Source organism: Lissotriton helveticus, chromosome 9 (genome assembly GCF_964261635.1).
Source record: "Lissotriton helveticus chromosome 9, aLisHel1.1, whole genome shotgun sequence".
NCBI lineage: Eukaryota > Metazoa > Chordata > Amphibia > Caudata > Salamandridae > Lissotriton > Lissotriton helveticus.
Genome location: NC_136070.1, coordinates 976,472,767 through 976,489,495, shown reverse-complemented (window position 1 = coordinate 976,489,495; position 16,729 = coordinate 976,472,767). Strand labels below are relative to the sequence as shown.

Here is a 16,729-nt window from a genome sequence, read left to right as displayed (position 1 = left end):
AGATTCCTAAATTCTAATTAGATAAAACAAATTCACTAGCCTAACAATGCAAGTATCTTTTGTCTGGAATCCAGACTCTACCGTGTATCAGTTTCTGGAGTCTTTGTTCCTTTCAGTGGCCTGAGTAAAGCATAGGGTAGAGAACTTTAGAAGTTAGTCATGCTGTATATATGGCCATTTGTAGTCATAGCAAATTCTTTATTTAATGAATTTTTATTGAATTAAGAAACATTTAATATTTCACTTTTTCAAAAAAGAAATATCCCTTTTAAGGTCTCGCCTGAAATAGTGGGCTTTCAAGACATACTAAAAAGGGCTAGAAAACATGTCCATTGACTACTATTTCTTTATGGTCAACTTGTCTGAATTCACTTTTTCTTTGTTCATTTCTCCTTTCCGTGGAGCAAGAATCAAGTACTGGTTGTCTTTTTGATTAGTGTCTTTCTGCTGCTCCCTTTAGGATTGATGTACTTTTTGTTCTCTTCTTCTTTCCCTGTCATCTGTATTGCTTGTTTTACAGTCTCCTCCTGTGTCAGTATGTGTATCATCACCCTACTATCATCACCCTGCCCCACCCAACCACCATCTACCCCTCCACTCTACAACCACCACCCTACCACCACCACCCTATCCACATCACCCGATCGCCATCCCTATACCACAGCACCGCCACCACCACCTCACCAGCACCTTAACCACCACCACCACCGACTACTACCTCCCTAACAACCACCAACACCACTCTACATTAATCACCGCCACCAGCAACCAACCCTAATTAACACCAACCTAACCACCACCACCCTACCCACCATCGTCACCATGACCCTAGCCACTACCACCAGCTTCACCACTGCCACCACCACCCTAACCACCACACTATCACCCCCACTCTAACCACCAACACCACCACCGTAAATAACCCAATCTGAACATCTGTCACCACCCTAAGTATCACCAGCTTAACTACTACTACCACCACCACCACCACCACCACCACCACCACCACTTTGCCACCGTAACTAACCTGTCATCACCACCCGCTAACCATCACCACCCTAGCACCACCATTACTCAAACCCCAATCACTCTACCATTAGCACCACTACCCTAAAATAAACACCGCCACCCTACCCTAACCACCACCCTAACCACCACCCTAACCACTATCACCACCATACCATACCCTAACCAACACCACCTGAACCACCACCGCCTTCAACACAATCAGCATATCACTACCATCATCCTAACCACCATCACCACCCTATCCTATCCACAACCACACTACCCTAACTACCACAATTCTAACCACCACCACCACCCTAACCAACCTATCACCACCCTGCTACCATTGCTGCTTGCACCCTATCACCAGCTCCTTAACTACCACCAACCTAACCACAACTTCTATCACCCTACTACCACCATCCTAGCAAAACCCCAAACACTCTACTATAATCCCCACCACTAACCACCCACATGTGTGCCCCAGCTGGAGTGAACAATTTGAAAACACGTCCAATCTGGCTGGAATACTCTTAAAACATTATAGCAATGATGCTGATCCAGCAGAGCGTTAAACTAACATGGCGGTCATCTTAAACTGGGCCAGTAATCCATGATACACCACTAGTCGTGAGTACAAAAGCACATCTCATAAGTAAGGCTCCCTGTTTTCCATTTTTACTGACAGAAAAACATTATTTTATGTCTGCATTTATTTTTAAATATGGATAAAAACGGAAATTGGATTGTTTTATGCTGTCAGTCACGATTGCCAGGCCAGTAGCGGAGCGGATTAACAGGTAATGGGGTTAAAACAGATAGAAATGTTAGTAATAAGGCTTAAGCAGCAGGTAATGTGCACAATGTTGCTACTAAAATGTGCATGTTTTGATGTTAACGCATTGATTTATCATCTGTGTGTGTTCAAATAATTGAAACATGTTGGGAATTAAAATGAGCGCTCATTTATCGGTTAAATGAGGAAATACACTACTTTCAACTTAATTTTTTCACAAAACCCAAAATAAATATGGATAAATACAGATACAATTAGCAAAAATATATATGGATAAATACAGACGGAAATGTAAAAAAAAATAATACCATAAAACCCGGAGCAGAATTACCAAATAATAGAGGGTGTGTCAATATAGCCAAGCAAATCTGGGTAATCTTTGAAGTGATGTTATCAATGAGATACTAAAATACTAACTACTGCAAAAATCAATATGAAGAGACTACAACAATATATTGGGTAATCATAAGTGAGTATGTTGTCTCATCATATTCTTTTTTGTACTTGTATATGTATTAGTTAGCAACATTATTATGAGCACTTATGTTTATTTCGTGGGATACACTGACACACAGGCTACTTGATTTTATCTCATTGCTAACATCACATTGAAAGATCTTTGCATCTTCATATGCAAGATCCCACCAGTGTCACTGCACTGGAGACAACTGTGACTACATGGTAGCTCTCTTGCTAAGCCTTAAAGGTCCCTGTGACTTGCTCCCTGCCAGAATTGCTCGCCCAGAGCATGCCGGAGTAACTGAACACAACTTTACAAAAGTTTATCAAATGTTTCAAAGTAACCACTAACTGTTGTAGTTACCAATGCTTGTTTGAGATTTATGCATTTTGTTTGTTTTGGTGTCTAATTATTCATAAGATCCATTTTTATAAACTGGTGTCGGATTTCCTTTGTGTCGTGTTTTATTTTGTTCACTTTCTTTGGTGCTTCTAAATGCTTTGCACTTGTTCCTGTGTTAAAGCCTGACCGCTTGCAGCCACAGCTACCCAGGGTTTAGCTAAGGTTTTTACAAACAAGCCGAACTGCAGCCAGGACAGGTTTGTGAGTTTATTACACGGTGAGGTTTCACAACCACACCATATAATCAACCACCATCATCAAACCCTAACAACCAGCACCTTCAACACCTCCCTAACCATCACCACGACTGTAGCCACCTCCGCGTTAACCACCACACAAAACTACCACCACCACCCTAACCACAGATACCACCATGTATCTTAGCCACTACTACCACCCTACTCTAAGCACCACCATCCTATTCCAACCACCACTGCTACTCTTTCCTAACCAACACCATACCCTACCCACCACTCTCACCACCATTACCCTAAACACAACTCCAACCATAACCATTACCACCACCACCCCCCTAACTACCATTACCCCAAGTACTGACACTTTAACCAGCCTACTATCACTCTACCCATATGACCACCACCCTAATCACCAACCCCCTCCTACCACCCTGCCACAATTACTACTACCACCCTATGTAAGAGAATGCCTCTATTTGCTTGATAACCCCTAGTTTTTTTAGATTGATACTGCTGTTTTTTCGACTCTGAAGGTGCACTGATGTCTGCTAAACAGACCTCAGTGCCAGTGCGCTGACCCGTAAAAGGTATATGTCTGATTGGTTCATCCTCAATTAGCATAAGTTAACTTACTTATGAGACCCTACTATATGACAACCGTGGGGACCCAGGACATGTAAGTTAAAGTGTCTCTTATGGACTGCAGCACTTACTGTTCCACCATGAGTGTGACAAATCAAAGTATGACTCTCAGGCTTGCTGTCTGTCAGAGCAGTTTCATACTGCTAACTAAACTTGCCATTTGAAGTAATGACAAAGCCCAAACTTTCCTTTTTAATATTTATACGTTACCTCTAAGGCAAGCCTAACAAGCCCGAAAGGCAGAGTGCATTATATTAAAAAGTTGGACATGTAGCTTTTAACATTACAGGGCCTGCCAGTAAAACCCCTGCATTGTCGTTTTTATTACTGTGGAAAGGCTAGCAGTCCCATTGGCAAGTAAAGGGTTACATCCTGACAACTCACGAGTGCCTACTTCTGAATGAGACCACGAAATATGATACTTTAAGATATCAAAGAATCATTGCATTAAACACAACTTGATGCTCAATTTTAGTAAGTACCACTTTATTGCCCAAAGTTTTCCAGTGATCTTTTAAGGTTGCTGGCTGCATTCTGCCCTCTTGGGGGGAGGTGTGAACGACTCTCAGAAGGAGCACAAACATCTTGCTGATGGAAGAGGTGTGTGAACTCTCCATGGCAGGAATGCCAAACAGAGTGTGAGCCAAAAGGCGACCTTCAAAGGGGAATCCGGCTTTGAAGGGCGAATAGTGGACACACGCACACAAGAGTGGCGGCTCTAGATGCTACACTTCACAGAAAGTCGTCACAAGGCTTTTATAGGGGAACTGGTAGCCCATTGGTTCATAGTCTACGCTTTCCCCGAGTCTCTAAGGGCATACAAGTGGCACACCTGGTATCCAGACCTCAGATCACGTCTGTACTGAAGAGTGGACTAAAGGGCTGCCGTGCTGTTCTTTCAACTCAGCAAAGGGAGGCAGCACCAAGACTGGACTGCACCTGCTGCTCCGTGAGCTTGCAAAGAGAAAACTGTGCCTATGGTGCCCTGCTTGAGGAAAAGTTACCCCTAAGCTTTAGACAGAATATGTGACTCTAAGAGTCAGTTGGCTGACTTCCTGTTACAGCTACAGGACCACAAAAGCTGAAGAAGCCTCCCCCGCGAGTTGGTAGCCAAGAACACCTCACTGCCAATGTGCAGTCTGAGAGATCAAGGTCCAACCTTCAAGTTACACCAGTAACTGCTGGAACGGGGAGAGTTATCGGAGTGCAGTTTGGTCGTCCAAGACAGAAGTTACTTCCAGTTAAAGGGAACCACTGGTTTCACTTTAACTGGAGGCCAGTAAACCATTAGCCACTGGTTTCTGGCTGAACTTCACCCGACTTAGAAGAAAATAGACACCTGTGGCCAAATTCACCTCACAGTGAATGTGAACAAAGTAGTAGCTCCAGGAAGACCTGATCACTGGATCATTACCCTCAGCATCCTTCACCATCTTCTCTATCCTGCATTCCTTTCATCTGGACCACTTTGTTAAAGTCTATGGCACTTTGCCCTTAGAGCCTGAAACTAGACTGGAGACTGCTTTGCCTGTGAGGTAACTGTTCAGCCATGCCTCCTTGACTCCTGTGACTTGCTCCCTGCTGGAGTTGGTCAACCAAAGTGGGTCAGAGTAGCAGATTAAACTATATAAAGGTTTTCCAAAGTTTGGTCGCGAACGTGGTCCATTGCAATGATTTATCACGTTGAATGAAAAAGCAGTGATTTATTGTTCCTTTAGAAATTCATATCTCCAGAACCCTTGTGTGGATTTTTGGCATTGAGGTGTCATCTTAAAAATACAAATACTAGAGATTTTTATAAATTGGTATCAGATTTTTATTGAATCTTGTTTCTTTCTTATTCTGCTATTTTGGCACCTTTTGATGCTTTACACTTGTTCCTTTGATAAAGCCTAATTCCTCAGGGTCACACCTACACAGGGTTGGGCTTAGGTTTTTCAGATTAATCTGACTGAACCTCTTCCAGTAGTAATTTATACCACAGTGAGGTCTCACAACCACACCATATGATAAACTGCTTTCCTCACACCCTACAACCACCCTAGCCATCACCACCATAACCATCACCACTCTGTCACTACCCTAACACCACCACCCTCCTTTCACCATCACCTACTACCCCTCATCGCTAGTAGGACCTGTGCGTTTGTCGGACAACATAAACATTGGGATGGTGCCAGACTGATTCGATGCACCCCCTCGAGATATGTTGTTCTATAGTTCTGCTAGCTCACAGTGCAACCATAAGTACCCCTGAACCTAGGAAGGTAACAAATGGATTTAGCAACCTCAGAAAATAACAACCCTCACTATTAAGGAATCGTAGTAACAAATCTAGAACCCTTTCACCTAGTCACTCGTGCATACACTAAGGAGATATACAAGAAATACACGACCAGGCATTTCAATATTTATTGAAGCATTATGATTCTTGTATAAAATATTTGTGCTGCAATGACTAATAGACACAAATTAAAGTTATTAACCTCACAATAACAGTGAAAAGGATAAACAATTCCACCACTGTGCTAAGGTAGTGTATACATGCTGGCATATAAATACTATGTATAGTGTACTCCTACTAAAGCTTCCTAAACTAGTTGCCTAGGGCGGGTGATCTACCAAAATCCCCTACTGGATGATCTGACTTCCCATTACCTGACGCTATGTCTCTTCAGGGAGCTCGTCTTATTCACAAGTTGGAAATCCCTCCTCGCAAAGGGAAACAGGAGCAGCTGGGCTGGAATTACGGCAAGCAACAACTTTATAGTGACAGCAGAGTGCTCCTCTGATCTGTGCTCATATAGGTATAATAAACAGATCCGTGCTGCTGTGCCGAAACCGCAGCCAGGCTGTCATTGTCTATCCTCTTATGATCGCTATGTCGCCAACCAGATGATCAACAAACAATATTTGCACAATGATCTTTATCCCCTGAACTAGATGTTCAAGGTATTGTGATAATGTGCCAATGAAGTTGAAATGTAAGCAAACGTGGTTTCTAAGAACTATATCCTGCACAGTCATGCATGCAAGCAAATTTGTGGAAATGTGTGCATGTAAAATGGCAGTGTTTCTCCCTGGACCTAAACCAGCCACGTGACAACACCACCCCTTTAACCTCCACCATCCTAACTACCATCACTCTAACCACCACTTCACCACCCTTACCCTACCACCAACCCTACCCTCCTACCACAACCCAAACCACCACCCAGCACTGTAACTACCACCATCTTCGCCATCACCACCCTCTTCCTAACCACCATCACAAACACCACCCTTACCCCCACCACTATCCCACCCTAACCAACACTCCAGCCTAACCACCACCTCCCTGACCACCACCCCTTCACACCCTCACCCTACCACTATCACCACCCTCCTACCACTACCCTAGCCACAATTTTACCACCACCACTAATTAGCACCACCCTTACAACCCTCACAACCACCACCCTAACCACCACCACCCTCACCACCATAACCAACACCACTCTACCCTCAACACCACCACCCTACCATAGCCCTATGCTACATGTATGAATCAAGGTCTAATGCTGGTCCACTCTACTTGCAACAGCTAGTGGAACCATGCCACCCAAATCGATCCCTTCAGTTGAGTAACCGCTACCTCTGTAAGGTCCCCAGAGTCAAAAAGGCACGTATTGGTGATCGTTCCTTCTCATACTTGGGCCCACACTTTGGAATTAATTGCCTAACTCACTAAGAAGCCGCCAATTACTGACCATTTTCTGTAAAAATCTTAAAACCTGGTTCTTCTGATCTGTTTTCTATCTCTGGCTAGTTCCTACCTTTGTCTAATCACTGAAAGGCGCTTGTTGGGTAGCTAGATGTTAATAAGACCCAATAATAATAATAATGGTAACAATAATACCTTATCATGACCACTCTACACAAACTACCACCAGCATCCAACCCTAGCCATCACCAGCTCCACCCTACCCCTAACACAAACACTCTAACCACCACTACCCTACCCACCACCACCACCCTAACCACAACCACCACCACCACCCTGATCACCACTACGCTACCCACCACCACCTGGCCCTACACACCATCAACATCCTACACTCAGACCCACCCTTCTACCCCCCTAACCACCGCCACCATATGTAACCACCACCAAACCATCACCACAACCACCCTAGCCACCATTCTATCCTTACCACAACCACCTTCACCACTACCACTCTACCCTTACCACATACACCAGCCTTAGCACCTTCACCATCCAAACCATCACCCTAACCACTACCACCATCCTCACCATCACCCTACCATGACCATCATAGCAACCTAACCATCAGCACCACTAACCTAGCCATCAACAACTTAACCAGTTTACCACACCCCTAGCTCCACCACCCTCACCACCGCCACCCTCACCACAACCGACCACCCCAGTCTGACCTCCACTACCTCACCACCACCCTCACCAGTCTCACCACCCTCTCTACCCTCATCATCATCTCCCTCCCCACCACCACCCTAACCTCCCTACCCTAACCACCACCACCACCATTTCACTAAACAGGTCCCTCAATTTCTATAGAACCTCTTGCTTTAGCAACCATTTTCAGCCTAGTACTTGTTAGTTTTCATGGAAAGTTATGGCCTACGGTTGCGTTTGTTTACTCTCAAGTAACTTGTTCTTGCGTGAAACTATGCATGTAGTTATCCAGTAAGGCTAAGTTATACCAAAGATTAAGAAATACTTTAATGTTGTTTATAGCTATCCATTGACCCAACCTATGGAATTCAATATGTCAACATTTAGAAGGAACTCTATGGTTACATGTTGCTGTGAACCTTAGGACGAGTAATATCTGGGCAGATTCACATTTGAAAATATGTGACATTTAAATGCCTTCTGTGAGGAAAGTGGTTTATTATATGGTGTGGTTGTGCAATCTCACTGTATGGTAACTCACTACATGTACTGGGTCCAGTCAGATTTGTCTGAAAACCTTAACTCAACCCTGGGTAGCTGTGGCCCTGAGCAGTCAGGCTTTATCAATGCAACAAGTGTAAAGCATATCATGAAGTAATGAAACAGCTGAATAAGAAAGAAACAAGACTCAATAGAAATCCAACACTAATTTATAAAAAAAGAAAGTGTTTTTACCTTCAAATAGACACCTCAACAACAAAAATCAACTGAAGGGTTCCAGAGATATAATTTTTAAAGGAACAATAAACCCCTGCATTTTTATTCAGTGCAATAAACAATTGTACTGGACTGCCCCTACTGTCAACTTTGCAAACTTTGGAAAAGTTTTATAAAGTTGTGAACGGTTACTCTTACCCACTTTTGGGTGACCAGCTCTGGCAGAGGGCCAAAGAGGCCTGATTGAACATTAACCTCACAGTCAAAGCAATATCCAGTCCAATTCCATGCTGTATGAATGAACCAACATAGACTTTAATGGAGTGGTTCTGATTCAAGGGTGACAAGATGCTGACCAATGCTGAGGATGCTGATCCAGCCACATGGGTCTTCCTGGGGCTACTCCTTGGTCCATAAACATGGTGGGGCAACTTTGCTCACAGGGGTCGATGTCTCTCGAAGTCTTGTTAAGTCCAGCCAAAACCCAGTTACCATTTGTCTACTGGTCTCTGCTTAGAGTAAAACCAGCAGTTCCCTTTAATTGGTGATACATTTCTGGCTGGACAGCCAAACTGCACTCCGATAACTCTCCAGGGTCCAGCAGATTCAGGTGCAACTTTTGAGGGTTGGGACTCAGTCTTCCAGACTGCACATTGGCCTTTAGCAGCAGTCAGGCATTCTTGGCAACCAACTCGTCAAGGCAGGCTTCTTCAGTGTTTGTGGCCCAGTAGTTTTAAAAGAAGTCAGCCAACTGATTCGTGGAGCCACCTCTTTGGTCTGAGGCTCGGGTATGACTTTTCCACAAGAGTGGCACTACAGGCACATTCCTCTCTTTGCTAGTCCAAGGAGCAGCAGATGTAGCCCAGTCTTGGTGCAGGTTGAGGATGTCGGAATGTGTCTTTATGGCACGTGCCTGTATAGTCCCTGATGGACCAGATGTAGTTTTCATTTCTGCTGTAATGTGTATGCTAGGAGTGTTTGGTCCTTATCCCCCGTCTCATAATATTTCTGTGTGATATATAGGAGTTTCCACATGGCATCAGTCATTTAGAGCTGCTCCAGATCGCCCCAAATGTGTTGCAACTCCCTGTATAACCGATTTGAGCCTGCAGCTTTGTGTTGGTTTTGAAGCCGGGAAAGGTGGGACTCAAAATCCTCTTTTTTGGCTCTAGCTAATTTGACAAAAGCGGATGTCTGATTTATGAGTTTGCCTAGCAGTACTGCCTTGATTGCGTCCCACACAATAGCATAAGACACTCTCCTGTGTTGTTTTCCTTAAAATAATTCTCTGAAGACTTCTGCACTGAAAACCACACAACTGAATCATAAAATGCGATTTTGTTAATGTACGATGGCAGAGCCAAACACAAAAAAAACACTGGTTTGTGGTCCGACAGGGTCAGGGTACCTATACTGGCTTTTAAGATATATGGTTGAAGAGGAGCCACAATATTTAAACCACCCTTGGTAAAGGTTGCAACAAATAGGAGTAGGGAGCTAATTTGTCCTTATTGTCATTGGGCCCATAGATGGCGAAGAGCATAACCGCCATGGCACCCAGCCCAGCTCCCAAACCCACCACTCTGTCCCCCCTATCAGCATGTGATGAATCAATAGTTATGGACAAGCCTTGTTTAAATAAGAGAGCCCCCCCCTTGGTCTTAGTGGGGCCAGGCATGTGAAACTAGAGTGGAAACTAGTATGAATAGAGCCTCTTAGTGTCAGGTGCAAGGAGATGTGTCTCCTGAAGCATGGCCATGCCCATCTCATTGGTGTGGAGCCACTTCAGGAATGCCTTCCTGTTCATGGGAGAGTTAAGCCCTTGAACATTCAGGGAATCTATACTTAGGGGATCTGTCATTTAAACACAATGGGCATTTTTGCATTACTAGTAAGGGCCAGAAATGTAAGACCGGCCCTGAAGATTATAGTGCAACCCCCCTTTTCCTTGAGGGCACCCAGTGTCCAAGCTAAATATAATCCAAGAAGTAGTGCCCGCCCTGGAATGGTGTATAAGGGCAAAAATAACAAATTAACAGCATTTAAGAAAATAAAGCCATGTTCAATGAAATAATCATAGCATGGCGACCGAATGGTGTGCATCAGCCGCACTGGAAAGGGAAGCTTGCAAGGGTGCTCCAGGCTCCCACCCACCAACCAAATCAAAAGAGTATGAGGTACAACAATAAGGCCATGGGAGTCCAGGATCGGCTGCAAACAAAGGTGCCAACAAGGCAGCCTGTCCAGTTCATCAGGGGAGCTACACAGTTAGGCAATCCATGGACCAGCCTGCTAGGCTTAATGTTCAAAGATGGAAAATGTCTTATCGGTAGTCATTATACGGTACAGGCAAGCCCAGCCACTGGTCTTGCCAGCGTGCAGTGTTCTTGTAGGCCTTACAAGTTGACTTCGTAAGTGATCGTCGCCATCCATCTATCTGCGGATAGCTGGGGGCTGCCGACTTGTCACCAACTCTTTCAGGAGGAGGAACCATATGCAAAAAATGTAGGCTTCATCTGGTGTGCCCATGGCAACCTGCTTGATATCAACTGTGAAGATCATGAACAGTGGGAATCCCCAACAATATAGGATTTTCTTTTCACATAGATAGGATAGCACTTCCCTAATGTCACTGCGGTTGGCCAATGTCTGGAATGATATGTCTTGAAAAAGGATGGGATGTCCCATCTGAAGATGGTGGAGTCCAATTTCCGAGCTGCTCTCAGGATACCTTCCGTGACCTGATACAAGTTGACTTTGGTGAGTATGTCGTTTGCAAGTTGGTTCTATTGCTGATATCAAGAGACAGTGAAATGGTGCGTTTGAGGATGAAATCCCTCCCCTCAGGATGTGGTTGAACAGCACCTGTATGTAAGTTTTCCAGCTCGGCATTTGAAATGGTGGTTCTCACGCCTCTTATCTGTATGTTGTTGCGGTGGTAGCGGTTCACGTGGAAGGCATTCTTGGGTCTCTTGCGCTGACACCCTCTCGGCCAGGTCATCCTGTGCATGGTCTTGTTGTACCTCTACCAGATCTATATAGGACTCGACACCCTTCACAGATTGATCTAGTTTGGTGAGCTCTTTGGTAAAGTTTGCATTCACTGCTGCAATATCCTTCTTCATTTCCAGCAGGAATGTCTCCCTTTGTCGCAGGTAGGAGTAAGTCTGAGGGGGATGCACCGTCTCACCATGGAGTCTCCTCTCTGGCCTATGGGCCACGTGTGCTCTTAGCTGTTTTTGTTGCAGAGGCCCCCCTCTCTCGGGCTCCGCTGCTGACAATTGATACCGGCAGATCAAGACAGGCAAAGGAAGTACACTAAATGCTCCAAAAATGGTCCCTAAATTACATGCAGGCTTCCCATAGAGATGTGATGCTCATCTTTCCCCCGTCAGTTCATGCCACTGCAGCGAGAGGACACTAAGAGCTAAAATTACCAGTGGGCCTCACATGGCAAGATAAGAGCAGGGAGGCCCCACAGCCATGGCTGTAATTTTACATAGAGGCCAAGTTTGAGCTCTCAGCATTAGCCACGTGTGGCGGGGGTCCTCCCTCTGATGTGGGTGACCATCTTTGTTGCGGAGCACCAACAAACTCACCAGCATGATCGCAGTCACGCCAGTTGCCCACTCAGCCGCTCTGGTGCCTAAAAGTGTCTGCCAAGCAATCGGACGGTCACGGGCCTTCACGGAGTCAGCTTTGAGGCCGTAGGAGGCATTGACTGTAGCCCCGGCTCAAAAGCTCAAGCACTGCATGCCATATTGGGTCCTCATCCAGTCCACACCCCAGGGTACAGTATCTTAAAAGTATCTTTGTCTCTGTTCCCTGACTTAGCATCTATTACCGCCCTACGCATGTGTGTATACTTGGCTCTCCCATCTTTGGCAGCCACAAAGCCTTTCTCTAATGCATGTGCCATTGCTTTACAAGACACTATTTTCTTTTCTCCACAGGTGGGCAGAGACCTATAATCTTGATGTAATGGAGACACTCATACCAGAGAAACCCAAATGTGGATCATGTGGCTCAGAGGCTGCAAAACGATGCTCCCGGTGCCAGGGTGAATGGTACTGCACAAGGTAAGTTCAGACTTCTGAAATTCTTAACTCTGTGAGATTGTAACTCATGCATTCATCCAGAGGAGCTCCTGTTATGAGCCCAGAGCAATTTTTGAAGGATAAGTCAGTACTAGATATAGATGTATTGTTTCCAATTACAACAAATAAAAGTATCAAGAATTACAGCTCGTGAAAAACTCTCTGAAGCAGGTTCTCATGAATATCATTCAATGGCATATACTTCCATGGTTTGTTTAAAATAGTCTTTATTATCGTACAATAGGGCCTTTCCTCGTACCAAATAACACAGTGAAAAATCTAGGAGTCAAAGTGGATGGATGGACTCCCACATCTCATTCACATTATGTTGTTCAGTTTTGTAGAGCTCTCTTTCACCCAAAGGTCTCTTGGCACTAAGACAGTTACAGAATGGATTTATTTAGAAAATGGAAAGGTCTTTAACAACAAACTTATATCATAATGAGAAGAAATTATTTTAAGCTCAAATAAGGAACCCTTAAGAAGATGGAAATGGGTAGAGTGAAAAAGTGAGCACTTATCTGCAAATCCTGGAGGCAAGAAACTATGGTGCTGATCCATAAAGGCATGTACAAAGTATATTAAACTTACACTGGCACGGATGGGTAGCCAGTAAAGATGTACCAGTAAAGGTTTAGGTCTTGCAAGCTGTGGCGATAAAATTGCTAATTTGCTGTCTAATTTTGTAGGGATTGTAGTCGACATGCCCAGATGTAGACTGTTGCAATAGTCTAAGATTAAGCCAATTAGTGCAGATGTAGAAGTTCTTTTCTCTTTAAGCATAGTGTTAATATTGATGTCGATATATGAAACAATACATGTATCTCCAAAAACGAGATCGAATCACTGTTTTCGAAATCTCCTGAGATGACCTCTCCATCAACCCGGAGTAAGAAATATATGGTCAGGCAGGCCCTGCCATCTAGGCCTGAGGCTACTGATTGACAGATCACAGGGGGTGGCACGGATCCAGCTGGACAAACGTGCAAACAGGAAATACCCAGATTAGTCCCACAGATAGGCAGAAACATCACAATGGTCCCAGGAGATTGGCTCCAATAAAGCACATATGGTCAGAGGGGCGCGCACGTCCCTAAAACACTGTAAAGTTACATGAAATTAAGAACACTCAACCAAGCAGAACAGAGCACACACAGTACACTCAGTCATTACACACTCCTCATGCTGGACATCTGGACACTTCACAGACTCTCCCTCATTGAGTCCATGCAAGGTCGAGACCCACCTACATTCTCTATCAGGTGGCCTGATTTACAGCTCAATGGTGAGGCCCACATTCCTTTTTCTAAAATAAGATTTACATTTTTTGATGGTGCTCCAAAGACTGTATAGTAATGGCACTTAGAATGCATGTATGTTGAGACAGTCCTCAGACCTGCTTTTGTAACTGTTTCCCAGCCGCAATTAATTAAACCAACTGTTACTGTTTTGCAAAACCCCTCTTGCCTTTTGTTTTTTCAAGGTAAATTCACATTCCAGCAAGAAAAGGAGAAGGAAGGATAGGTCTGAGCTTGAGCACATGCAAAGACCAGAATGAGGCAACAGCAGCTGTGTGACTCTCCACCTCTTTCATAGCTTGGTTAATGTGTTTCTAGCTTCTGGCTAGGGACTGCAATTAGAAAAGAGCTTTATGCACCTGGCCATGAAACTACAGAGTAGATGTCTAAGTCCATCATGATACATACAAACAAGCATTTACAATGCAATGGTCTCGGCATTATTAAAGGTAAAGCTATTGGCATTGCTCATGACATTTTTTTTAAATCATAAATAAATGGCATTGTCATTTACAATGCCAATAGCTTAATCGCTCGCAAATGCATGACCTATTGCATTTACACCCACACAGAGCCACACACACAAAGCCACCCACACACACATACAGAGCCACCCACACAAAACCACCCACACAGTCATTCACATAGAGCCACCTACACACAGACAGAGCCACCCACACATAGAGCCACCTACAAAAAAAGCTATCCACACAAAGAGCCACCTACAAAAAAAGCTATCCACACATAGAGCCACCTACAAAAAAAGCTATCCACACAGAGCCACACACACACACACACACACACACACACACACACAGAGCCACACACACACACACACACACACACACACACACACACACACTGTCTACTGCATGCTGTCAGGGATTCTGCAGCTTTACCTGCTGTGTACTGTCACATGCTATCAGGGGTTCTGCAAATGTACCTACAGGGTGCTACCACATGCTGTCTGGAATTCTGCTGCTTCACCTGCCGTATAATGCCACATGCATGCTGCCTGGGCCTCTGCAGCTTTACCTGCTGTGTACTATCATATGCTGTCAGTGATTATGCGAATTTGACTGCTATGCACAGTAAAACACTGTCAGAAATTCTGCAGCTTTCTTTACGTGTTAAGCATTACCCAACACAGTCTTCACATGCCAGTCTGCCATTCTAGCTGATTGTTTTACGGCTTTATGCGGCCACACGCTTACAGATACATGGACCTATATATGTGGCATAAAGTACCTTAACATAACATGGACTTATGCTGCCATACAACAAGCTCACCCGCGGAGTTTAAAAGGTCTTTCACATACTGCCTTCAGGTGAGCCTCATCTCATGGTTCATAAAGAGCCCCCCGACATAAACAGGAGAGGTCTCTTATGGGTTCTCTTAAGCAGAAACATATGTCCCACCCTCCCCCTGAATAAACGGATCGAGCTGTGCTGAGACGCACCTGCAATAACCGACAGGGTGTACCCACCTCCCTCCACACTACACCGGATCTCTGCCAGCGCCACCTCACTGCAGAGTTCGTCGAGCTCCGTGACGTCATAAATGTGCGACGCCAGCCAGGGACAGATATTTCCAGGTCTGGGTGGCCCAAGGCATGCCGGGAGCTGTAGTCCAGTTTTCCCTAAGCATGCAAAATGAAGGCATGCACTGATATAGGCAATTTTAAGCTTCAGCAAAAACACTGGGCCTTTGCCCGTTTCTCATCCTCTCAATGACTTCGGGTACTTACTCATTCTCTATGCACCAGCACACATTAAATACCTGCTTTTGTCGGCTGCGTGTGGATCCAGCATCAAAGACGGGTGAATGTGAGGAGTCCTCTCTAGGCTCCACACTCCCATTGGCATGGTTAATTTAAATTAAAAAACATTACACTGATGACCAGAAGTGTGATGGCGGTGAAATGTCATAGCGAGCAAAGGGAGCGAAGTGCATCACGATTGTTCTGTCTGGCTGGAAATTCCAGAAGGCTAGAGGGCTAGTCACTCTGCCTGTAGTTTATTTACCAGCCAGGGAATGTTACACTCACTTGGACTACTATATATATGGAGAAAGGGGAAAGTTTACAGGCCCAAATCTGCATGAGGGAGCACAATACCATAGCCAGTAAGAAAAGTACACAGATGGAGAGATTTAAACATCGTATTCAATGTTTCCTGTTCATTTGATTTAAAAATTGTGAGCTATTTTAAACCAGTGATTTTTTCCATCACAGTCTGAACATGCCTGTTGCCTCACAAACATTTCATGTGATGCTAAAAAAAGCTACAGCCCTTGTCCCAGATGAGGTTCTACATGATGGCTGCAGTTCACTTAGGAGCATTAATGTAACAAACAAATTTAAAACTCAAATTATATTTAAACAAATTCACATTCAATAAAAATAAATCTTTAGCTCGCGAAATCTCTAAGCGTGACGGGTGTTGAGGTTAAAACGTCAGCGTTTCCAAAATCAGCGTTAGTCCCCATGTGATTCTCCCCGGGAGCCAGCCACACCACGCGGACAACAACGGCCCTGTTCAGAGACGCCCGGCCTTAATCTCCCACACAACTCCCGAAATACACACATGCGTCTCCAAAATCAGCGATATTCGAGGAAAACCTAAACAAACTTACCTCTCCTTCTCAGAGTCCACAGCGTCGGCTCAGGTGTCCCCGTTGCGCGGGGCCGGATGC

The 16,729-nt window shown here is 44.6% G+C and overlaps 1 protein-coding gene across 1 annotated transcript in view; it reads left to right on the top strand.

Annotated features, from left to right (window-relative positions):
• Positions 1 to 16,729, top strand: part of ZMYND10 (zinc finger MYND-type containing 10) — a 173,604-nt gene that overhangs the window by 144,841 nt on the left and 12,034 nt on the right. The window contains exon 11 of the mRNA XM_078661272.1: positions 12,593 to 12,718. Coding sequence (XP_078517398.1) covers positions 12,593 to 12,718 — 126 coding nt within the window. The remainder of the gene's footprint in view (positions 1 to 12,592; positions 12,719 to 16,729) is intronic.